At 45.3% G+C, this 26,417-nt stretch overlaps 1 protein-coding gene across 3 annotated transcripts in view; it reads right to left on the reverse strand.

The window, feature by feature from the left end:
* Positions 1–19,141, reverse strand: part of LOC144763925 (uncharacterized) — a 139,984-nt gene extending 120,843 nt beyond the window's left edge. For 2 of the 3 annotated variants that reach the window (XM_078649966.1, XM_078649965.1), the window contains exon 1: positions 18,968–19,141. In XM_078649966.1, coding sequence (XP_078506092.1) covers positions 18,968–19,108 — 141 coding nt within the window. In that variant the 5' untranslated portion in view covers positions 19,109–19,141. Of the gene's footprint in view, positions 1–17,089; positions 18,387–18,967 lie in introns of those variants that run through there. The other variant, XM_078649967.1, reaches the window with a different exon arrangement.
* Between the last annotated feature and the right edge of the window lie 7,276 nt (positions 19,142–26,417).

The following is a 26,417-nucleotide window of genomic DNA, read 5'->3' on the forward strand; positions in this document are numbered from 1 at the left end:
AAGCCAATGTATGTTTTTAAGCAGAGGAGAAGCAGCTGCAATTTTCTGAGCACTAGAAAGTACCGCAGATGTTGATGATTTTAGAAAGGGACTTTTCAGTCAGGCTGAAGTAATACGAATGCCTATATTCAAGGGGGGAAATCCTGTGGGCTGTGACCCAGCATACAGAGAGAGGCACAGAAGACATTTGCGTTCATTTATTTCATCTCATGAAAATAAGATGAGATGATGGCACAAATATGGAGTGTCAAAGTATTGAGAACATAAAACTGAAACCCAAGATATCTAACATCTTCTATTGGGACAGTCCTCTAGTTTCAGTGGCCCTGAACTGAAACCCCACATCAAAAGTAAGCTCTTGCTGCTTCACATTACAATCATCACAGTCTACTCCGAGTTCTATGCAGGCAGTGGCTGTCCACCCAGTTCAGGTCTGCAGCTTACATGGTTGAAAATATATAGTTCTTCCACCCAAGTCAGCAGCCAGGCAGAGGATGACCTGCGTGTTATTAAAGTGTGTGTAAAAGTGAAGGCCCATAAGGTCATGTCAGTGGCTCCTTGCAGAAATTGAAAACATGAGTCCTCAAAAGTATAAGAGGGAAGGGAGACTGCTCAGAAACTCAAGTGATCTCTTAGTGATCATTTTTGGAACAAAAAAAGTGCACAGCTTTACCTATATAAGCGACTTTTGCCTGAAAAATAAACCCTGCTGAAAACTATTACATGCATTTAGGATAAGTTGGGTCTTGGCGTCATGCATGAAAGACAGAGAGGAAAGCAGAGCTGGAACCATAGATATTGGCAGCATTACCACTCAATGCTCAGCAATTCTGCATAAAACCCTTAAACAGAAAATTACTTTTGTAACCCCGGTACCTTCTGGCCCCCTAAGTGGAGAGAGAGCTTCAGGGAGAGGTGTTATTCTGTAGTCAACTGTTTCCATAGAAAGGGACTCACAGTGTTGCTGCCTGTGCTTCCATAACAGTAGTTGGCTGCTGGTTTTGAGTGTCATTCTGAGAAACGAAGGGCTTGCCCCTGTTCATCGCCCTGTGCCTAACCAATACCACAAAATACTTCTAACTAATGCTTTAGAAATTCATGAGTTCGATAATGACCCTCAATCCCCTATGGGTCAAAGACCCTTTAATCCAGGGGGTTACAATCAGCAGGGGTGATCTGCTTTCCGCCAGCCATAACGTATGGGGATTTATAAGAGGAGGGAATCGGCTCACCCAGGCCTTCCACACACGTCTTTGAATCTGACTTGATAAGACAGTCACACGCATCAGCTCCAATGGCTCTCCTATACACAGACAGAGCGGCTAGAATAAAGGCAGCAGAATATCATCTGTCTCACCCTCAAGGTATTCTTCTCCCAAGGCTTTCTAGGCTGTCTCCTAGTGCTTGCATTATCCCTAGCCCTGTGTGCAACCACCAACTATGGGAAGCAAGAACAGTTCCACAACAGGGGTACTGCACTGCGGTATCTTACTGATTATGGAACCTCCTTGATGTTACCTTCCCAAGAAATCAACATGGGGTATAGGTTCTATTATGTATAAACTTGAGACATCTAGACTAGAGAATAACAGACCACCACAAATGTAGGAGCATCCACCTACAACAAAAGACAAGGGGAGTGATAAACAAACATGGCTGAAGCTCCAACTGGTGACTCACTCCATCTTGCCCACTTTTTCTTCCCAGCATCCTTAGGGCAGTGCTGCCTGCAAGGCTAGGGCATTGGGTTCTCAGGAAAGGGAAAAAAATGCTAACCCCCCGGAGGAACCATTTGGCAGCAGGAGAGGGTATGAAAGTGTCCACCTGTCCAACAATCAGGATCCTACTTATTGGGTCCCATCTAACAATGTGGATCCATCCCAGACATGGTCCTCCTTTGGAGGGCACCCTGGAGGATGCAGAGACTCTGCCTCCCAAGAGATGCCTACTCACTTTGCAGGCCTGTAGAGGCAGGCTCGTCCGCTATGAACATTCTTACTCAACCAGGCTTTGGACACGCCCATCCACCCACCTGGGAAATCACTCACTCAACAAGCATTGGCGAAGCAAGACCTATTGTCAATGTTTTTCAAAGCTGTTGCACAGCAGCGCAAGCTCCTGTGCAACATGACTCAAAGCAAATAAAATGCTATGGGGCAGCCTGCGCTTACTGCAGCATAGCACTTTTGATTATTTACTCAAAACCAGGATTCACAGCACCCCACGCTGTGGAAGGAACAGTTTAGATTTAATGGCCACAAAGGTGACAACTAGAATGAAACGACCAACTGATTAAGTGTGCATTTCTATTCTAAATGTAAGACTTTAATGTATTCTGATCATCGATACAGGCACAAATCCATTTATAAACTAACACTTGGTAGGAATCCCTGTGCCAAACTGCTGAGCCATGCAGTGCACAAGGGAACCATCAACAAGTGCCTTCTCTGCAAAATAGCATATTTGAGAGTGGCAGTAATGCCTTACCAGCAGACCACCTAAAGAACTTGCACTCATGAGCCCAGATGGCCTTCTCACAAAATATGTATACTGTTTTCAATAGCCAATGGGAATCAAACAGCTGTAGGCTCAAAAGCATACGCAAAGAGTAACAAAAAACAGCATGGAAAACATTGTAGTTTAAAATACTGCAGGGTCGTAGCAGGAACTTTTGACAGAAAATGACTACGGTCTGAAAAATTCGATCTGAACTTAAAAAAAAAAAAAGAAATTCTTAAAACCTTTACTAATGAATTAGGCAGCTCCAGGAGTACCTCTAATGAAGACCCATTTCTCCTTTTTCGTGTCTGCCAGAGAAAGGTTGCAAATAGAAGCATAAGGCAGATGGCGCGACTAAGATTTTCCAAACCGCTTAACAGACATCTGTTCAGAAATTGATTCACGTTCAGGGTCTTAAAGTTTCCAAAATATCCTCTTTACGATGGACAGAGGTTTCATCCCTAGCTCCAGCAAGATGTATTTGAAGGCAGTGCTGAAGCAGAAAGCAGCATGGGGATATATTTTCCCACATTGTATTTTCCTAGTTGAAAAAATTAAATAAGGATTGAAGTGATTTCACATTGTACGTTTGTTATGTAGTGCACTTTTACCAATATCCTGACCTCTTAGGGCTTTTGTTGCTGAGTGTGGGTCAGAGATTTGAGGGTATGCCAATGGAGGGTCTTACATGAGGGCTTTGGGACAACCAGCCATAACGTGAGAGTGTGTGCAGTAGGGATACGGTGGATATGATGGATTTCCCCATTGCTACATGTTTTAAAGGGTGAAGTGTCCGTTGAGAGACTTTCAGTCTACCGTCTAGACTTACATGATGCAATTTATGGGGCCGTCTTCTGTGACAGGTCTCAGTTGCGATTCAGCTCTAATCAACCTACGTCTGCTGCTTTCATACTGTTGTTTTTGTGGATCTTCGCAGACTTCTAATGAACAACGTCATCTGTGCTATATCCTAGACACTGGGATAAAAGCCTTGACTTAATTTCGGCCCTGCAGTGTTCGACGTACTGATTTTCGCACATGCACAATGTGGTGCGTCACGTCCTTAATTAAACAGACATTAAAATAACACAACCCAGAGTGGGAGGAGGGTGGGAGTTAGGACAGAGTGCTGTAATATCAAGCACAGCCATAAATACTTCGACAATGGTTCCTCATCGCCATTGAAATCTAATTAAGTCCCGTAGTGACAGACATCTTTCCAGAATACAAAAAAAATATGCAGCCAACGAGCCCACTTAAAACGCATGCAGCCACGCATAGCCCATAACCCTTCAGAGGGACAATGAACGGCTGACAGTAGATGGCGCTAGTGTGAGAGGCTCTCTCTCAGCCTCAACGCCACTCTTCAACCCAATTTTTACCTGAGCGGACGCCTGGCGTACTTTCGGAGCACATACCTGTTCTTATGCCGGGAACGGATGAAAGGAGACAAGCGGGTTAAGCTGCCGCCTTCGCGAGCATCAGTGCATGTCTGGGAGAGGCTCGAAAGCGCTGGTACACACGCTGGTACACGCGCTCAGATTACCGTGGTCTGGCGTGTTTGGTCTAATGCCGGTGAGTCTCCCGCTGCCGTTGCCTTAATTAAGACGCTGCAGGCTTTCTTAGGCTGTCCCAAGCTGACGAACGCTGACAACTCTGTGAACCTCGGTGGGGGGTTATCCTCTGCGGGACGAGATTGCTTGAAGTGCGGATTTTCATCAGTTAAACGGAGTCATAGGATGACTACTCGTGGGCAGAAACTACTTAAAGGCAAAGAGAGCCTGTGCCACGAGGATAGTAAAGAAAATGGAGATCTGGAGAGCTCGGAAAAAAGTGTGGAGAAGGTGGAACCTCCTAAAAAAGGTAAAAGGGAAGATGGGGGGGGCAAAAAAGGCCAGTAAAAATGCTGGGGCGAACAATTTGAGAGACACTGCTCTGGTTAATTCTGTTCCTATAGGAAATTATCCATCAATAGCCAGACATTTTCCAGCCATTAAGAACCCCTCCACTCTTACCCCTGCACCTGATTGTGTTTTAGTCTCAAAGGAATTTGGAACTGAATCAAGTGACCTGTCTGGCGGGGGTCTTGCCTTAGCCTTAGATGCTGGGCTACAGCCATTACCGGAATCAATACGACAGGTTGCTCAATCAAAGGAGTCAATCCCACCTGGCTCAAACAACGCTGGTCAGACCATTATATCAAGTAACGCTTCCCCGTCAGATGGCGTTTTAACTGGTCTTCCCAATGCACACACTATAATTGTCAATGGAGTTATTAGACAAGGCAAAGAACAGGGAGGCGCGTCAGATGGAGATAACCCCAAGGTCACGACTCAGTGCTCAACAGACCCTCAAACTCCAGACATGGGGAATGAGAACTTCTACTCTGTCTCAGATGGCTCTCTGTCAGGGTCAGACAACGAACCGGGGAGCTCACTTGAAAGCAGTAAGTCCGAAGAGGGCCTGAATGACTCAGCGATGAATACAGTAAAAAAAAAAAAAGAAGGCACGCAGCAGTAATCGCGTCCAAGCGATCCCAAGAAGGCACACAGCAGGAAGCGCAAGCCAAGCGAAAACGAAATGGGATCGCTTGGACCCACAAGGGACACATACCTCTGGCGTCATGAACTTCCAGCAAGGGGTAAACTCACAGCTGAACACTACAAGTATAAATTAACCATCCTTACTTTCAATTCTGGAATCTATCGAACAGTTTCGAGAGGAAGCTAAAGCTGAGAGCCTGGCTGCAAGAGGGGCTTCAAAAAAACTCCAGGGTGGCATCAGTAAATGAAACAAAATATGCACGGACATTGGAGACCGGGTGGCCATGGTAGAAGGAAGAACAGAGGTCCTGGAGGCGTAAATGGTACAAGTAAAAGAGCAATCTACAACCCATGAAGCCTGCGGAACAAGAAAACCGAATGCGGAGAAACAACCTTAGACCACTGGGAATACCAGAGGGATTCGAAGGGACTGATCACAGTGCATTCATAGTGAGACTTCTTCGGGACGCTTTGCCCTCTCAGTCCAGCTGGAATTGGGACCAAGAAATACAAACGGCTCACCGGTTTCCCTTCAATCTGAAATTACGACGAGATGGCAGCAATCCCAACAATAATAAACCAAGAGCTTTCTTAGTCTTCTTTGGGAACTTCCTACTAAGACTGCTGGTATTTGATCAGGCCAGGACTAATTATCCCAAGGAAGTTGACGGGATAAAGTTTTTCTCAAAACTGGACTTTGGGCATGCTACAGTAGAGCGGAGGTGGCAGCTCCGCCAACTGATAACACCACTAGAACAGTTAGGGGCTCAAATATACCTGATGAACCCGGCCAGATTGAAAATCATTTTTGAAGGATCTACCCGAGTATTCCGGTCAGAGATTAAAGCCGAAGAATACATGAAAGAACTATCCAGCAGGAAGAAAACCTGAGAAGTAAATTTTAGATTTAAGAACCATGATCATGCTCTAGTCTGAACAATTAGTTGCGCTACCTCAAACTCGAGACCTAATGCGATCAGTAAATTCTTTTGGGGTCTTTTTTTTCTCCATCTTTTCTCTTTCACTCTTGTTTTACTCATTCATTTTCCTTTTTGTGTTTATAATATTATGCACAGGTGGGATTCTGACTGTCTTATGCCTTTAATGGGACTGTCAGGCCCGCTTAGGCCAGCTTATTAATTTGAAAGGTTACAATAGGTGTGGAGGCTGGGACCTCACATGTGCTCACCATCATTCAGGACTATCCTGACTGTCTATTTTGGAGGGGGGAGGGGTGGGTTCACTGGGTCCTGGGTTAAAATAGGTTTAAGCGGTAATAGACTGAGTCTGACTGTGTTTCTAGTTTTCTCATTTTTTGTACTGTAATTCAGGAAAAATCTTATGAGCGAGTCTTTGGGGGTGGAGGGGTGGGATACATGACTGGGGGAGGAGGTTTGGGACAGGGTGGGGCTTCCTAGAGGGACGACATTTTTTCTTTGTTTTTTATGGTAAATACTAGAATTAAATAGAAAAAAAATGGGATCTTTAAATGAACTTAAGATTGTCACGCTAAACATCTGTGGTTTGAATGATGCATCCAAGAGATAGAGAACTGCACAGATATTACGGTTAATGTGTGTCTCCAAGAGACACACATTGAAGGGGCACAAAAACCCTTCCTGAACTCTCTCAGGTTTCAAGTTATTGGGGCAACGACACAAGGAGCAAAGGAGAAGGGTGTTGGGATACTGGTTCGAAAAACTCTGCCGATAATTGTTAATCAAGTTGAAACAGATGTATTAAGGAGATGGTTCATTGCGTGGTGCACCTTATTTTCAAAATGTATTCTCACAATCTGCTCTGCTTGCGCTAGCAACCAAGATGACCCAGGGGTCATATATCAAGCAAATGAAAAGCTTGCCCATTGGCCACTTCCGTTAATTCTATGTGGTGACCTGAATTTAAACCTGCCTAGCACATGGGAAACAGCAAGGACATGGGCCTATCAGGGTCGAAAACCAAAAGTGTATCCAGCATTACTTGATTTAGTTAGCACACACGGATTAAAAGATGTCTGGGCCTTTCTGAAACCGGACCAACTTGGTTTTACTTTCTTCTCCGCCCCCCATTCATCGTTTGCAAGACTAGATAATTTTTGTGTGTCTCCGGCCTTAATTCACGATAGCTATATCGACATTGCCCCCCCGATTCCTGTCTGACCATAACCCCCTCATTCTAACATTAGATGGCTGGGGGAGACAGGAACCAATATCACAGTGGACTTTTGAAAAAGCACTGCTATACAATAATAACTACAGAGAACACATGGCTGGATGGATACAAGAAGTTTTTAATATAAATAATGGGTCGGCTTCTATCATGGTTGTCTGGGACACTCTTAAGGCCGGCATAAGGGGGGAGACCCTTTGATTTTCCATTAAGAAGAATAAGGAAGAGAAGGTGCAAATTAATCTAGCACAAGGGCGGTTGATGGAAGCGGAGAAGAAACTAATCCACGCGGCTCAGGCCGGATCGGGAATTGATGAGGCACGATTGGCGGTCACTGTGGCTAAATCAGAGATGGGTGCTGTGCTAACATAAAAAAATGCTTCAAAATGGGTAGCTTCCAAAGAAAAATTTTACGAGCTTGGGGAGCGCATTGGTCATCAATCGCTATTGCAACTAGACAACAGACTACGATTAACACCATTAACACAATAAATGTTGATAATGTAGGAATCTCAGAGCCTAGATTAATAGAGTGTGCTTTTAGGAAATGCTACGAGGAACTTTACACAGAGGACATAGAGGGGACTAATGATGAGTTACAGATCAAAATAAGGGAATACTTAGATAGCATCCCCATTCATAAACTTAATCAGAGTGACAGCGAATCAATAGAAATTTCCCCGACTTGGAGTGAGATTTTAAACGCACTTACCTGTCTCCCGGATGGTAAGGCTGCCGGAAAGTATAATATTCCTGTAGAATTCTATAAGGTTTTTTCACCACAAATTAAAGAAATATTTACTGGGGTGTGAAATCTATTTTTGATGGAACCAAACCCCCGGAGACCTGGTCATCCGCCAAAATAGTTATTTTTCCTAAAAAGGATAAATCACCGCTGGAAATGTCATCATACCGACCCATAACCCTAATCAACACCGATTCTAAAATTTTCCCCAAAATCATTGCTACCAGACTTTCTATTAACATAGAGTCCATAGTATCTGATTGGCAACACGGTTTTATACCTAAAAAAGGGACCACAGAGCACATCCGCCGCTCAATTACTCTATTCAATGCCATAGAGGTGTCAGGGGACCCGATCTCGTTGATTCTCTTGGACGCAGAAAAGGCGTTTGATCGGGTCTCCTGGCAGTTTTTATGGGCAGTAATGCAGCGGATCAGCTTTGGCCCGAAAATACTGCAGGCAGTTCAGGCACTTTATCATGATCCCACTGCTAAAATCTTCATTAACGGTCATCTTACTGAGCAGATAGAGATTACAAGAGGGATGAGACAGGGGTGCCCTTGTTCCCCCGTTATTCGCCCTATACATTATTATTATTATTATTATTATTAGGGACATTTATAAAGCGCTGCGTTACGCACACCGGCGTGTCCACGCACATTGATCCTCTCATAAAAAGAATTGAATTAAACCCTTTCATTTTGCCAGTCACTAGGTCTGGAATAGACACAAAAATCCTGGCCTATGCTGATGATTTAGCCATAATCACCCCAGACTGCCATTAGAGCCCTTAGAATCGGAAGCAAAGGAATTTGGTTTAATCTCTGGCTTTTCCCTGAACAACTCAAAAACACAGGTAGTTGTAAATCGGCACATAAGCCGGGCAGATAACAGGATAGTTGAAAAGGCAAAATATTTAGCAGTCAATATAGTTTCTGACTTGGATACATTAGTTGCAGAAAACTTGACCCCCCTCGCCATCACAATGGAGAAGTCACTCCGTGAAATCGACAATCTCCATTTAACCATAGTAGGAAGATGTAATGTTTTAAAGATGTCATATTTTCCTAAGCTCCTTTACTTTTTCCGAACAATCCCACTCATATTTAATAATCACTCATTAGCCGTATTTGAGCAAATCTTTTCTCGGTTCATATGAGCATATACGCAGCCAAGGAGAGCGTTTAATCTTCTCTGCCTTCCCCTAGAGAGGGGAGGCTGAGCTCTCCCTAACTTAAAATTGTATTACAGGGCTGCGGCATTACAACACTCTCGTGAATTGTTGTTTGAAGATCGCGCCATAAGCCCCTCAGGTCTGCCCTCCCCATATCTTCTGCTTCTGGGAGAGAAAGTAAAGGGATGCCTCTGGCGTCAACTCGAACTCAGCTACTTTAAGCGAGTCCGATTTAAGACTATGCTAAGTGCCTTCCAGGTTTTTAACAACATTCGCAAGGTATTCAGGATATCTAAACTAAACTACTATACCCCTATCAGGTATAATGACACATTGCCATTGATTTTTCAAAATACATATATACCACAATGGTATACAACAGAGATTAGCAAACTAGGGGATTTCTTTAACTCTGGTCAACTCCGCTCATTTCAAGAAGTACAAGTCTGCTATAAAGTGAGTAATAACCACATTTTTCAGTATCAGGCTATTGCAAGGTACTTAAGGCATAAACCAGGGGGGTCTGCTGGCTTTAATCACGTTAGATTAATTGATAAACTGGTTATCCCTAATCTTCCAAGGTTAGGAAGCATTTACTCTTTTTTGAATGAACAGCGGCCAGATGACTTGAATAAAATCGACTCTAAATGGCAGCTCAAGCTGAATGTCCCACCAAATACTTTCTGCTCCGCCTTAGGCCAAGCCCAAATCTGTCTTTTATCATCTAAACTGCAAGCGCAGTTTTTTAAGACTGCTTTTTTCCTGTATATAACACCTTCCAGAGTTGCTAAATGGACGTCAGGCCCCGGGACAAACTGCCCGCGATGTACAGTATACAATGCGGATGCAGTACACATGTTTGCCACCTGCCCCAATCTTCACCCACTAATACAAGAAGTACAAACATTTCTGAGTAAAATATTGTCCTCTAATATTCAACTTACTTCTTGTACTATCTTGCTAGGGCTATACGACCATTTAGATCCAAAGACTGGAGGCGCATTGATTTTCGTAGCAATGGCTATTCTTCGGATATGCATCGCCTCTTATTGGAAAGATCTGCATCCCCCATCTTTTGGGCAGTGGCAAGCAAGATTATTGGCTACATTCAGGCTGGAGCAGGTTATCTTTGCCAAGAAAGGACTAAGGGGAAAGCAAAGGGGATTGATGGTCTCGGGGTCTATGGCTAACTGCCTGAAAACTATGAACACCTAAGCCCAGAAGGGTCAGGGGGCCCTATAGCTATTCTCTACCCCTCTTTTCCTTCTCCCTCTCCCCTTTTTTTCTGTTTTCTCTTTCTTCTCCTTACTCCTCCTTTCTTCCCCAATCCTTTCTTCACGATCTATCCTGAATCTTTCCCACCCAGTACTGTTATCATTTTATTAGATTTGACTCGCTCTTAGGCACCCTCTTTTCTTTCTAAGCTATATCGTTTGGTTTTGGCTGATGTATAACGATGGGATATTTGACTACGTACTTTGAAAATGTAATTGTGTATTCATATGTAAATATTGCCTTTTTTTTGTTTTCAATTTTTAGTAACCTTGGACCCAAAGGGGGGGTGTCTAGGAAGTAGAAATCTGAAGTTGTAAATTGTCGATTAAAACAAAAACGAAAAGAAAAGAAAGAAAAAAAAAACAGAGGGACAATGAACAATTTGCATTATAAACTAGTAATAGACTTCAAGCCCTTACCAAACTTGATCCCCCAGATTGACTTAAACCGGGCAATGCAAAATCTGTGGTAACTTTTGCCATGATCTCAATTGGCCATTCTTTGGGGGACACTATATATAACAGGAGTGCAATAGAAAATAAGATTCAAAGCACAGTTACCCCGCATGTGCATGATATGCTTGACCCAGCCCTAAGTAAAGTCAACCCAATAGCTGGATATCCATCTCTGGGAAGTATAAATGAAGACCAAAATGCCAAAATTATTTCGAGGAATGTTGCTGAATTAAGGCCCAATTTAAATTACCCGGAATGCAGCAAGATGGTGGATAGTAGCCACATCTGCATGTTCCAAAAAACCTGGGCAACTGAGCAAATCCATAGGGTGGGGTCTGTCACATTTAGTGTTGAAGCTAGACCCTCGCCCTCAGGTAGGTCCTCTGGAGGCTTGTTAATTTGGATCCAGACTAGCTAGGCATGCAAAATAGTCTTGAAATAGGCTCACAGGACATAGTGGGAATATACTTGGCACCCGCTAAAGGGATTTTTATTATAAGACTAATAAACGTATATAACCGTTTTAGTAGTCATCATAAGGCCTCAGACAGAATAGCAACACTATACAGCTTTGTGGATAGCTCAAGAAAAGAGCACTATCTCCTAGTGGCTGGGAATTTTAATACAACATACAAACCTATAAATTTTGTTCAGGAAATAGTACAGGAGGAAGAGTTAGCTAGAGGAACCAAACGATTACAGATACTGCCAATTAAAAGATGCACAAAGGTTGGCCAACAAGTCCTGTCATTCACACTTCCCTGCAGAGTGGGCGCTTGTAATAGGCGGACACCCTCCGACCTTGAAGGAAATATTACCTTTAAAAGGGGAAATGCTAAGAGCAGGATCGATTTTATCATGGTGGACCAGAACCTCTGGCCTAATGTTTATAATAAGGCTGTCTTAAACCACCTTGACAGTGACTAGAACGCACTGGTCCTGAGGTTGGTTGGTATCCCAATCATAACCTCATTGAATAATTCATTGTCTGCCCCTGTTGTTACTACCAATAACAACACAAGAATTAAATGGCCCAAAGTGGTCGCTGATTAGAAGTCGCTTTCTGGTATTTATATTGAGGTGGTACAGACATTTACTGATTTGGGGAATTCTAACCTAACTAATGAAAGCATCATGGCTAGTTTCTCTCTTAATAAGCAGACTAAAGTGCCACTTCAATAGACAATGTAAAACAGATATAAGTAGATGTAATGCTGCACTCTGGTATAATGAGGAATGTAGACAAGCTAGAATAGAGCTTAGTGCAGAAGTAACAAGCATTGGCATAGCCAATAGGTCTCGCCTTTGGGACCTTATAAGTGTTTAGTTATTCAGCACGATATTCTTGGTGCAACAACATCAACTGTGCATGGCTAAACACTTATAAGATCCCAAAGCCGAGACCTATTGGCTATGCCAATGCTTGTTTTGGGATTGCTTTCAGCCCTGTTTTGGAGCCGCTGTTAATCTAGCTATACATTGCAGAGTAAAGTTGAAGACTGCACCATGAACACAACAGTAAAAAATATAAACGATAGCAATTCGGAGCAATACTACCCCCTCCCTCAGGGCCCCCAGTCGTTCTAGTGCCCCACTTGTAATTAAACTAGCCTTTATCTCCAATAACATTACGTTATGGACGTTTTTAGAATTAGTTTCAGATATGTTTTGGGGCCAACTGTTAATCCAGCTATACATTGCACAATAAGGTTGAAAACTACACTATAAACGCAACAATAAGAAATAAGGAAATTTGGAATATAGAAGTAGGGTGAGGTCAACAAAAAAAGCGGAAAGAAATAAAAATGGACTTAAACAAAATAGAAAACTGTTGGAAAAAAACGTATGAAAATGACAGAGGAGGAGAAAAACATTGAAATTAACATGATCCCTAGGGGCTATAGGAAGTATTAAGCAAGCTATTTTGCTTTTAATAAGATAGTGCTAGGATGACCCGCTGCTTGCACCAGGAATCGAACCGAGAGCCTTGTGCTACAGAGTTAGCTGCTGTGGCCGCAGGGCTATACTTTATGTAAATAATAGCGAGGGAAAAAATAAAAGTATAAATAAGGCTACACGAGTGCAAGCTCTTTCAAAAGCTTACGCACCTTGTTTCAAAAAGCGAAAAGGGTGCGTATGACAAAATCTGTGGAAAAGTTTAGTTCCTCATTTTCGCAAACAACTAAAGGTCAGCTGCAGGTAACAAAATATGTTTCTTGTGTAAAAAAATTAAACATAGTAAAAAGTCTACATGTGGCAGACACCCGGACGTAAAGTAAAAAAACAGCACCACTTAATACAGATAGATTAACAGTGGGTCCGAAAATAAAAGCATAAATAAGGCTACATGTGTGCAAGCTCTTTCAAAAGCTTACACCCCGTGTTTCAAAAAGCGAAAAGTGTGCATATGACAGAAATTATGTGGCAATGTTTAGTTCCTCATAATCACAAATAACTAAAGGTCAGCTGCAGGTAACAAAATATGTTTCTTGTGTAAAAATGTTAAACATAGTAAAAAGTCTACATGTGGCAGACACTCGGACGCTAAAGTAAAAAAAGCACCACTTAATACAGATATTTTTGGGGGATAATAGTGGGGTCAGGTGGGCAAAAACGCCATTGTGAAGGTAATTTATAAACTTCAGTTAAAGCGCTTAGAAATACGTAGTCACCTTCTTGCTAAAAGAAAGAAGTGTGCGTACACGCCAAGAAGTCTGGAAAAGTGGGAGACGTTGCTGACGTTTGTTGCGATGTTTGTAAAGGTGTTAATGCATGCATATTTTATTATTAAGCGATAAGATTGGCTAAGACGAAAGGTCTGCAGGGGTTTGAACTGGGTAAATTGAGTCTGTATTTGTTGAAAGAAAAGTTTAGCCTGCAAAACAATCAAGTAACAATATGGGATGGGTATTATTGTTAATAGCTGCCCGTGCCCAAGAAAAACTTGCAGACTATATTAAAAGTTATTACACAGAAAGAAATGCTCCAGCTTCACGCATACACAGTATTTAAACAAACAGTAACAAAAAGATAAAAAGGCAAAACGTGCACTGTATTTGCTAGCTGCACGCATACACTGAGTTTAAAACAGTGTGAAAACAAACAGAACACGCTATAAATAAGCTGGAGCTTATGAGACAGAGAGCAATATAAGCTATATTTATGTACTTAGTGTCTAACGTAAATCAACTTAGACGCCGTTACAGCCATTGCTATATATAACAAGCCCGGAATGCAGCTCACCAGGGCCAGCGCGACCGCCATCTGTTTTCAATTAACGCTTAATTGGAAACAGATGGTGCTGCTGCTCGCTCCAATGCACCATAGGCCAGGGGACGGAGAAGGCGGAACATGCACCCGCGTTGGGGCAATTGTGTGCTGTCTTTCTTAGAAAGACGCATGCAAAGCCCAATAGCGGGTGATAAAATAAAAAGCACATGCACAAGCGTGTATTTAGAGTTTAAAAGCCCCTACTAAATGCCTTGCAAAGTAGTGCATGTGCGCTGGCTCAGGCGAAACCTAAAAAAGGGAAACAGGAGGGAAATTATACAATGAAGGAGAGTCTACAAGAAGAAGCAGGACAAGGTAAAAAGAAACTGGGAGGTAGAGAACTGATACTCCCTAGGAGAGGCTTCCAGGCTGAAGTATTGCCTGTTATTTTGGCATTTACTCTCCAAAGGGGCAACACAACTGGTCAAAGAAGAGGATTTCTACATACAGCCCCATTTCTGGGAAGACCACTTTCAGAATTTATATTCTGAACAGGGAGTTTGAGTCTGAGAATGCATTGGTTGGGAGGTATTGCCCTTTGGAGCCAGCTGTAGGGGGCCACAGTTTGGTTCATCTGAGAGAAAACCATGAATGCTATTTGCACCTGTCAGTCTGGGAAAGCGCCATAGGCTGAGTAGAATATCGGGAGATTTATTTCGTACCGAGCCTTACATATGGGGCCCTTTACTACACTTAGTCTTCAATTCCGTAACACAGGGAGAGGATATCCCCGAGACCTGGAAGGGTGCAATTATAATTTACATATTCAAGGAAGGGGAAAAGGGGGATCCCTCCAACTAGAGGCCTATTAGCCTTATAGATGTTAGCCAGAAAAGCTTCACTAAAATTATCCTGGTACATCTTCAGTGTTGGATGGAAGACATTAGTATTCTCTCATTTGCAGGCTGTCTTTAGGGCTCATACAAGACCTCTGGACCAGGTGTTCCGATTCATTATGCTTATCTGGGAGGAAGTCACGATCAAGAAGGGACGTCATGTTTTTTTACCTTAAATCAGCATTCAACTCTATCATACCAAGCTATGGGCTGCTCTTAGGGATCTTGGGCTACCTAGTGGCTTGCTCCAACTTTTGGTGTGTCTGCACCAAGGTAACTATGCCAAAGATAGATGGAACCCCGGTGGAGACTTAACTAACAAAATAACGGTCTCAAAAAGGGTGTGACAGGGCTGTGTTCTGGTCCCAACCCTGTTTACTCTATACATGAATGGGCTTATTAATGAATTATATTTGTGGAGGTGATGCTCCAAACCTTGCTGGAAAACTTGTTGCTTCTCTTTTAGTTGTAGATGACAAGTTACTAATCTCGAAAACCCCAATGGGCATACAGAATGTTTTAAATAGGCTTGCTTCAATCTGTGAGGACCGGGCCTTGAAATGAATTGTTCTGAAACAAAGTTCATGAATTTTAATCCTCATAAGGCCTTCAAGGGGAAATTAAGGCTGGGCTCAAACCACTTACAACAGGTCAAGGTTTTGGATTACTTAGGAGTTAGAACTGCTAGTAACTTGGTATGGTCATCCCAGATTCAGAAGAGCACCCTCACACTTCAGCATGTGGATAGGACCATAGTAAAACAAATCAAACTATTGGTTGGGTGCAGCCCTCTGTGGTGCTCAATTATGGGGTTTGGAACAACTATGTCAATTAGAGGTTGCCGAAAACAAATTTTTAAGATCAATACTAACACTACCAACTAACACACCATTACCACCGATACTCCTTATTCTTGGCCTTAGGTCTATCACTCATTCTGCTGTCCTGAAGGCTCTTGTGTATTGCGTGAGACTCCCAGATCCCAAACAAATATTAATCCTTGAAACACTAGGCCGGGCACCTGGGTTGGTTTAGAAAGGTCAAGCAGTGGCTCTTCAATTGGGGTTGGGGACCGTGTGGGAATGACCCAAAGACCATGACCCAGAAAATATTTCGCCAGCTCAAAAAAAATATACTGGGACTACATTGAGTTCTCATGTACTAATCCCATGGCACCATGCACTTTAACCCCTTGCCCGTGGCCGGAATTCCGCTCCTGTGCTGGACATTCCGATCGCAGGCGTGGTCATGACGGCTCCCGGCCGTCATCAGCACACGAGCACTGTGACGCATGACGGACGGGAGCCGTCATCAGCACGCAAGGGGTTAACTAGCAGATTTTTAGAATGTAAATATTGTTTTCAGTTTGATAATTATATGAATGAAGTTGAACCATCTTGGGCACAAGCACCTTACATACAATTCAGAACTGGGGCCCTTCCCCTGAGCACATTGAAAAGCAGCTGGGCAAATGCTATTGTAACCCCACTGTGCCGGAGTGTGTGTTAAGTTCTGAATCCTTAGAACACTTTATGTGTATTTGCCCCACTATGTACACAGTAGAAAAAGATGGATTATTCCTGCTTATTGATTATTGTCATTTACTCGCTCTGCAGATGCATTATGTGTGTTTAGATCTGACACAACTTGGTGGCTCGGGTTTACACTATCCAGATACTTGTATGTTTGGTGGCTTAGGTCTAAGACATGAGTTATCTGCTTGGTTATATGAACAAACAATCTAAATCAGTGGTATACTACAAATACTGATGCCCCCGAACTAACTTGATGCTTCCTTTGGAGTATTCTAAATAATCATTTTTTTATTGTTTTAGAAGGTCTTAATGAATTTTAAACACACAAATATTATATAGTTCACTGTCTAATGGTGTTTAGAATCACAAAGTTTTTACCATGGAATATTACAGCTTTTTAAAAAATGTTTTAAATGTACGAGGTGAATTGTTCAATATGTGAATAATCACTATTGATCAAATAAATTATTACTAACTCAGTGCACCCTTTAACAACAGTGCCCCATATCAGTGATGTGCTGTAGTATAAAAGCTAACATCAAAAACATTCGAAAATGATTAGTTTATTTTTCATATCATGTTACTTACTTCAACATTAAAGCTATAGGTTTTACGCATGCGATATATTAAAAGGGTCTCTATTGAGCGCGTGCTCATTTTCTTCTGATCTTCAACCTTCTTCAATTTATTTTGTGCTCTCAGCGCATGTTTGTGCAGGATAATGGCTATAAGCCGAGTTGCTTCCCTTACGCAGTGTTAGTGATGGACATGCCTCAGGACAATGCATTTTCCGGCTGCCACAATTTCGGTACTACCTTCAAGCCACATCTCTTCACGGATCCTGGCTGCCTCGCGGCGCACCCCGACTGTCCCTTCCCCTCACAGAAGGGAGGGATTGGTAAGGCGGGCACTCCGGAAATGGCCAAAGGGCCGGTAACCAAGTTTCAGCTGTGGGTTGCTTTTTTGGGTAGCCTGGGGGCTGTCTGTGAGGTTAGGATGCCGAAAGTGGCCCAGTGGGTCCCTGAGTGGCCTTTCTAGAGGCAGATAGGTAGAGATGTCACTCCCTTTCTCTCGCTGGGCCAGCCCAATAATGTATGCTCAATGAGCGAGGAATGTGCCTGAGCAGAAGTGGTCTCACTTGCATTCATGTGTGGCTCAGCAGTGTGAACAAATATGTGCATTGTTTTATCGAAGCAAAATTCCTTTCTTTTCACAAAACTTGGCAGAAGCAGTGTTTTGCGGAAAGGCAATCCGCAAATATAGGCCCAGTTTTTTTTCTATCCCAATCCAACCCTGCCTCACCCATTCCTTAGTTACATTCCCCACCGGACCTCCCATTCACTTTCTGTTTGTTTTTCTTCTTTTTTTGCCACAGGGTACCCCGCAGGTTGCTTTTCCTATATTGCTGTCTCTGAAACTCTCTCTGCCCGCCTCCAACTCCCTTTCTGACCCCTTTGTCGTTATCCATTCAAATCTCCTCTTACCGCCTGCACATTCCAAAAAGCCCGTGAAAAGCTTACATATACATAAAAAAGGCATTTATATTCTACAAAGTTACTAACAAAATAGAATGAATACAATATTCGGTAGGTGCTCGCCCGTGTGTATCTTCCTATTTAGTCGTGCAGTGCTGTAAGTGCAGTGCTAACCGGGCACTTGGCATGTGAACAAAATCCATCTTTCCTCTTTTTTTTACAGCACTACTGGTACCACCTCTGCTTTCCAATGTTTCCTTTCCTTCCTAGCTCTTTACAAAGGCCAAATAATCGCTGATTTTAAAACAAAAACAGTGTAATTTGCACCACCTATAGCTCTACGGAATTCGTTGTATCATCATATATTCATCTTTCACTAATGCGAGACCGTTTGCATTACAAATGCTTGTTATAGTTATAATGAGGAGGGTAGAAATGCAATCATCATGTTCCGAGGAAAACAGGACGGTACTGCGCAATGACTGCCACTGAGAGAACCCGTACCGTCCGGAAGTGAAACCCTCAGACAACCCCGGATTTTATAAAGTAACACCATTTGCATTCTGGGACCTGTAGTTTTGCGCGTAGTTCACGCTTAAAATCCCAGCATTTAAGATGCTGCTTCCTAACAGCCAGGACTAGCAGGGGTCACACATACCTGGGGCACCTGGCTGCTATAAAACTGGCCCCTCACCTCACCTGGGATTCAGCCCCCCCCCTAGTCAGCGGCGAACGCGGAGAGTTACCAGGAGTGGCGGATGTACCCGGAAGTGCTTTTTAGGGCGGATGAAAAAAGAAGTTCTCGTTCAAAAGTCTGATTTGCCGCAGCACAGAGTGCATTGATAATAAATGTCACATTTTGAGGGAATGCCATGTGTGGAATACAATTAGTAATTAGTGCAGGATCAAATAAACCTCCCAGCAAGCAGAACGTCAGCGGTATATCAAATTTAAATCGAGTCGCATTACCCCTCCTCCACCCTGCCCTTACCTCTGAGGGGTTCCCTTCAGCCTGCCGCCCATCACGGTGCTGAGCAGAGGGGGTTCCCAGACCACCTCTCTCCTTGGTGCTGCCAGAAGCCTTGAACGCGCCTTCATTTCTTGGCCACACATAATTCCACCGATTAGACATTTGTGACCGAGAAATGAAAGTGAAATTATTCTAACTTCCACGTCTTTTAGCTGACATCACTGCCCTCTAGCGGCCGCCGTTTGTATTATTTATTTTGCAGTATAGTATTACACACCTGGTTTGTAATTTTTCTGATCACCAGACCAGACAAATAGCTTTAAGAAACTGTAGTGAGGGTATGTTGATCTTCTCTACGAGCTTTTGGTTGAGCAATGAGCAAAGACATGTTTGCTTCCACTGGCAAAGAATGCTTGCTTTAATCTTTTTTGCTTTGTCCGAAAGCTTGGAGTATGCCTGAGTTGGTTATGGAACAAAGATATTGGCCTCATTTGTAATGAGGTAGGCAGGCACCAATGATGACTCTGAGACCTTGCTGTAGTTAACTCTTCTTTATTGGTTATAACTGTCTAACTACCCCAAAGAGCGCCGAGCCTCCGCTCCAGCGCCCGCTCTTCCCGCTGTGGTTTCGCGCTCTCCGCGCTCAGCCACGCCCCCAACACGTTATGTTATGTTATGTTACATTTTATTTTTATAGCGCACAGCGACTCAAAAAGAGCACCCGCAGCCAATCCTGGCCGCCTGCACGTCACGTCCGCCGACGTGCCGTGCAACATCTAGAGCGTCTCTACATATCTCCCTTTTTTCACACAAACATTTCAACTTACAGTCCGTCGTTCAAATCATAGTCTCTGAATCTCGTTGGCCTCACCACAGCTCTACCACTCCGTGTCCGTCTCGCAGGGGTGGTGTTGTTCTCTTCTTCGCCTTGTCTGTCTCTGTTATCGCCATTCTCCTCGACTCTTATCTCCTGCTCGCTGTTCCTTGCTTCTCCTTGTCTTTGCTCTCCTTCTTTCAATGTGATCTCGTTCTCCTGATGTTCTCGCTTCTCACTCTCGCATTCTTCTGATTCTCCACCTGCCCTTTCACAGTCCCAAACAAGGATCTTATTACATCTGGCCATGCGGTCTTGTGACCATATGTTGCCGTCACTCAGCCTGGCCGCTCTTCCCTTAATTTCCTTCACCTGCAGGGGCTTGCTGTATTTGCTCTCTCCTTTTCTTTGCAGAGTGGGCAGCTTCACTCTCACCCATTCTCCTTCTTTGAGTTCTGTGTCTCGCACGTTCCTCCGGGCATTATAATGTCTTGTGTATACTGCCTTGGCTTTCTCAATGTTAGCCCGCACCACAGCAGGGGACCATTCACTTACTACTGTCTTTTCCTTCCACACCCGGTTGTCCTGAGTGAACGGTTCTCGGCCGCGCAGCAGCTGGAAGGGGCTGTATCCTGTACTTGTGGGAGTGATCCTGTACGCCCACAACATGTGCCATATGTCCTTCTCCCAGTCTTTGTTGTCCGAGATGGCTGCTTGGATCGACCCCATCACCACCCTATTGAAGCGTTTGACTTGACCGTTCCCTGCTGGGTGGTATATCGATGTGTGCTTCGCTTGGATGCCGTTCCTTCCTAGGAAGTTGTCCCACTTTTCCGATCGGAACTGGGGCCCATTATCACTGAGGATAGACTTGGGTATGCCTTCCCTCACAAAAGTGTCTGCCAGGAATTTCACTATGGTATCCGTGTCCATGGCTTCCTCTATCTTGTTCTCTGGCCATTTCGAGAACCTGTCAACAAGGACACACACGTACTTCTGGACCCCTTGGGTGTCTAGGACGGGGCCTAAGATGTCGACAGACAACTCTTCCCAGGGGTTCTTTGGTGTTTCGAATGCACCCAATGCTGGGCGCAGAGGTTTGAGTGTCTTGTCTGCGCCTTGGCACCTCACGCACTCTCTTACATGTCGTTCCGCTCTTATGTCCATTCCCGGCCACCAATAGTTCTGCTTGGACCTCAGTTTGAGTTTCCCTATGCCCAGGTGCCCTTCGTGCAACATGTCCAGCAGTCGGGGTATGATGTTCGTTGGAGGGACAACTTTCTCTCCTCTATATACAAATGTTCCTTGATTGTCCAGGGAGAGTTCCTCCCTCACTTCAAAGTAGGGGTTGAGTTCCTTCCGGACCCGTCTCTTATCCGGCCATCCTTGAGTGATGTAAGTTTTCACCTCTTCTACCGTCTGGTCCTCTGCATACGCCTGTGTCCATTCCTGAAGGCTGATAACCTTTTCATGATCCTCCATTAGTGCCACCCATTCTTCTGTGCATGACTTGTCCTCTTCACTAGGTTCCATAGCCGCCGCTCGGCTCAGGTAGTCTGCTACCTTGTTTTTGCTGCCTGGTATGTGTTCCACATCATACCTAAACTCTAGGAGCTTTAGCGACATCTTCGATATCCGGGGTGTCGCCTCTGCATGGCCACTCGATGTCAGCACTCTCAGTAGTGGTTTGTGGTCGGTCCGTAGTTGAAATCTGGTGCCCCACAGGAATTGTCGAAAGCGCGTGGTGGCCCACACCACCGCCAGCATCTCCTTTTCTATCACACTGTACTTCCTTTCTGTCTCACTCAGTGTGCGCGAGGCGAAGCAGATCGTCTCCAGCTGACCTTGCCCTCGGTCTTGCATGAGGACTGCACCCAGTCCCTTGTCGCTGGCGTCTGTTGTGAGGACGGTTTTGCCTTGAGGGTCGAACCCTTGAAGGGGTATGGCCCCTGCCACTTCCTTTTTGATGATCTCGAATTCCCTTTGTGTGTCCTCTGACCACTTGAATTCCGTGTTCTCTTTCGTTAGCTGTCTCATATGATGAGTCTTAGAGGCAAAGTGCTGCACAAATATTCCGTAATACTCTGCCATCCCCAGGAATGACCTGACCTCTTCCTTGGTGGAGGGGGGTGGTGCCTCGCAAATCGCTCTGACGTTGTCTGCTTTGGGGGTTACGCCTTGCGCCCCTATCTCATGCCCCAGGTAGGTTACCGAGTCCATCCCTATTTTGCATTTGGACCATTCAGCCGTGAGTCCTTTTCCTTCTAGGATCTTCAAGACTTCTGCCAACTTCCTGTCGTGGTCTGGTATGTCTCTGCCCATCACCAGGATGTCATCTTGGAAGTATTGGACTTCCTTGATGTCCTTGAATAATTGGTGCATCATCTTCTGGAACACCGCCGCTGCAGAAGCTAAACCGAATGGCATCCTGCGGAATTGATAGCAGCCAAACGGGGTGATGAAAGATGTTAGTTTGCGGCTGTCCGGATGCAGAGCAATTTGATGATATGCAGAGGTCAAGTCTATTGTTGAGTACCACTTAATCCCCCTGGTGCTGGCCAGCATCTCCTCTATCCTGGGCAAGGGGAATCTTTCCACCACAATGTTTTTATTCAGTTCTCTCAGGTCAACGCACAACCGGACCCTTCCGTTGGGTTTCTTGACCACTACCAGGGGCGCCGGCCACTCGGCGCACGTGATGGGTTCTATGATCCCCTTGTTTTCCAGGTCTTGTAGTTCTGCTCTCACAGCGTCTCTCACTGCCAACGGGACATTTCTAGCCTTGTGGGCCACCGGGACAGCGTTCTCCTTCAGGATGATCTTGTGGGCGAATTTTTCCAGCTTCCCCACTGTGCCCCCAAATACCTTTGGATATTCGCTGTTCCATTTGTCCAGACCTGGCCCTGCCACCTGGTCCGTCAGAAGAATTTGCTCCTTGCCGCCCGGATCCAGCTTGATTCCTAGGTCGCCCTGATCCAACCAACCCAAGACTGACGGCCCTCTCTCCGATACATAGAGTTTACAGTGTGCTGACCGGCCTCGAAATTCGAAGGTCAAGGGTCTGAATCCTGCCATGGGGATACGATCTCCGTTGTACGTGACCGGGCGGATGTCTAGCTTTTCTAGCTCTGGCCCGAGTCGTGGCGCAAATTTCTCCTCCCACACTGCTCTCTGGATGATGGTGAAGGGAGACCCTGTATCTGCCACCACGTTGATCTTGACACCGCCTATAGCCATCTCCAAAACCGGTTTCATCGTGCGTCTACCTTCTCTGTCTAGAACTTTGCCCTCCGTGCTTAGTACCTGATCCTCAATGTAGATCACCGTGACTTCTTCTGGCTCCGAATCGCCGTCCGGATCGTCGTTGCCTTGACCCACACATCTCACAATGCTCTTGGAGGCCTTCTTCCTGCAAACCTTCTCGTAGTGGCCGATTATTCCACAGAACGCACACTTGGCGCGGAACGCGGGGCACTTCCGATCGTGCGCCTCGTGCGACCAGCTCCCACACCTGTAGCATGACTTCCTGTTGCTTCCCGCTTGTTTACTCGACGTGTTCGTGCTGCTTTGCCACTTGCTGGGCCCTCTTTCTGTTGGTTTCCTGTTTCGGTACTCTCTGCTAGTCCCCTCGTCATCCACTTTGTTCACCATCGTGCTGGACGCCATATCTTTTTTCGTCACTTCAGCGCATCGCCGTGCTAATTCCGCTCTCTTCACGATGACCAACACCTCCTTCAGTGTGGTGTCTCCACTAGCCCATAGCTTGTCCTGCACATTCGTGCACGTGGTATGCATCACCACCTGGTCCTTGATGAATTCCTCTTCCCAGTTGGCGTACCTGCACGTGGCTGCCAGTCGTTTCAGTGCCGCCACATACTCCTCCACTGTTTCTCCTTGCTTCTGCTTCCTCTGTTGGAAATTAAACATATCCACCGACACGCACACCGCCGGTCTGAAGTGTTCATTGAGGTCTTCGAGCGCATGTGCGTATACGTCGTCGTCTGTGGATGTCCTCTGTTTCGGGACCAAGCTCTTGTAAATCCGGAGTCCTTCTGGGCCTAAGTTCAGTAGCAAAATGCGTTTCTTCCTCTGGGGTTTGAATACCTCCTCATTCTCATCTTCCAGTACACCTATGAAATTGTCGATGTATTCTCTCCAGTCCTCCCACTTCATGAGGGGTTCTCCTGGGCGAGGTAAGAACTGTACCGGAGCCATCGCGTAGCCTGCTTGCGCGCTCATCTTCTCGCTCTTCGCTGCAGGTAGTGATCTTACTTGGCCACGGGGACTCCCTGGTGCGTCGTCTTGTTCTTCTCCACTTGCTGGGGTTCGGGGACTGTCCGTGTCGGCCCCCTCGGCTCCTTGTGAACCCTCCAGCGCGTGCTCACTGGTCTGCTGCTCGCTGGGTGGGTCGGCGCTCTTCTCCTGCCTTACTTCTAGGTTTCCAGGGCTTTTCCTCCCTTTTTTCCTTCCTCTGCGCCACACCCTCCGGTGTGCCGGGCTCTGCCGCGCTCTTTGGGGTACCTGTTCTCCTGCACCAGGTAGTCTTGCTCCCCTGTACCTCGTGGGGTGGTCCTGAGCTTCTGGTGCTTGCTTGTCGCATAGGGCTGAGTCAGTGGTTCTGCCTTGCTGGGGGGTCTTCAATCCCACCCTCGTCGCCACTGTAATGAGGTAGGCAGGCACCAATGATGACTCTGAGACCTTGCTGTAGTTAACTCTTCTTTAGTGGTTATAACTGTCTAACTACCCCAAAGAGCGCCGAGCCTCCGCTCCAGCGCCCGCTCTTCCCGCTGTGGTTTCGCGCTCTCCGCGCTCAGCCACGCCCCCAACACCCGCAGCCAATCCTGGCCGCCTGCACGTCACGTCCGCCGACGTGCCGTGCAACATCTAGAGCGTCTCTACATCATTGTTTTTATTTATTTATTTATTTGTGCGTTTTTATATAGCGCGAACTTTACCCGAAGGTGTCAGAGCGCTTCACAATAAGAACAGAACTAATACATGAGGACATTACAAGTGAACAAAATACAAAAGCCAACGTTACATTAACCCCTCCCATGCTAATGACGGAACCGCTCCGTCATCAGCCGCGGTTGAGCTGTGCTGATGATGGAGAGGTTCCGTCATGGCCCGCCCAGCTCGATAGAACGCTCATGCGCGGCGCGAATTCCGCGCCTGCGCTGAGCGTTCTATTGAGCGGGGCGGGCCGTGACGGAACCGCTCCGTCACGAGCACAGCTCAACCGACGCTGGTGACGGAGCGGTTCCGTCACCAGCATGCGGCCGCCGCGCGGCCGCCCCGCCCCCTTAGCACTGCGGCGGAATAGCCGCCGCAGTGAAGGGGTTAAATGAAGCAAAATAGACAATCGTGAGCCAACAAAATACAAGAGGTAGCAAACGGTGCATTACAAAAGTGACAATCGTGAACCAACAAAATAAAAGAGGTAGCAAACGGTGCATTACAGGAGGGAAAAGTAACGTGTGCAGGTTACAAAAGCGTACAAAGTAAACAAAGAGGTGTAATACTGCAATATATGGAGGGCACTCAAGCATAAGAACAAACATTACGTAGGCCATGGTGGCACTTGTGCAGGTATCGAAAATAAACAAATGTAAGAGGTAGAAAACAGTGTGTTACACGAGAAAGTGACGGGTGCATGTTACACACGAGTACCAAACACAGGAAGAATGATAATACTGCAATAAATGGCAGACTCTCAAACCACAAGGACACACTGGGAAGACACTTCCATAGTCATGTAAAGTAGATTTTTCTATAGTGGAAGGGCTTCCTTCAGATAATAGAGAGGGCAAGGATTACATTAGGAAGTGTCTTTGAAGGAGGAGAACTTTGAGGTTAGTTTTGAAAGCCTGGGAGGAGGCGGTGGTCCGGAGCTGTGGCGGAAGGGAGTTCCAGATTCTCACCGTGTTGCCTGAAAAGGATTGTGCCATCGTCTTTCCTTCTTGAAAGTGGGAGGTTCAAGCAGGAGATTTTCCGCATTACGTGATGGTCTAGAGCCTCCTGAGAGTTTCAGTTTATTCGCCAGGTAGCGAGGAGAGGAGGAGTGCAAGGCTTTGTGGGTGATACAAGCAGTCTTGTAGATGGCTCTAGCCTCGATTGGAAGCCAGCGGAGGGTGGATAACATTGGTGTGATGTGGTCGCTTCTTTTGGCCCCGTAAATGAAACGAGCTGCTCAATGGAAGACCGATTTAAGGGGGGACAGGTGGGATTTGGGGAGGCCAGTAAGAAGAGAATTGCAGTAGTCAAGTCTGGAGAGGACCAGCGATTGCACCAGGGTTATAAGGTCCTGCTCCGGGAAGAAGCGACGGATTCCCCAAAGAAGGCGCAGATGGTAACGAGCAGACTTTGCAATGGAATTGATGTGGGGATTGTTCTATGGGTTAAACAAATTCCGATGCTATAACTGTGATTGTTTGTTATGAGAAGTTAACAGCAAAGACAGTAGGTCTCGCGTTCATTGAGAAAAAGTAATTAAAGCCAATAGGCCTATTAGGGTGGATTGTGGTTACTCTGCCTTTCAACAGTAATTTTGTTACATTGACACTGTAGATTACCTTAGTATGCAAATGTGTTGGTTGGCCCCTCTGAAAAACATGGGGGTTGGTGAGGGGTAGAGGTTTGCACTACAAAAATTCAACT

Source organism: Lissotriton helveticus, chromosome 6 (genome assembly GCF_964261635.1).
Source record: "Lissotriton helveticus chromosome 6, aLisHel1.1, whole genome shotgun sequence".
Classification (NCBI taxonomy): Eukaryota; Metazoa; Chordata; class Amphibia; order Caudata; family Salamandridae; genus Lissotriton; species Lissotriton helveticus.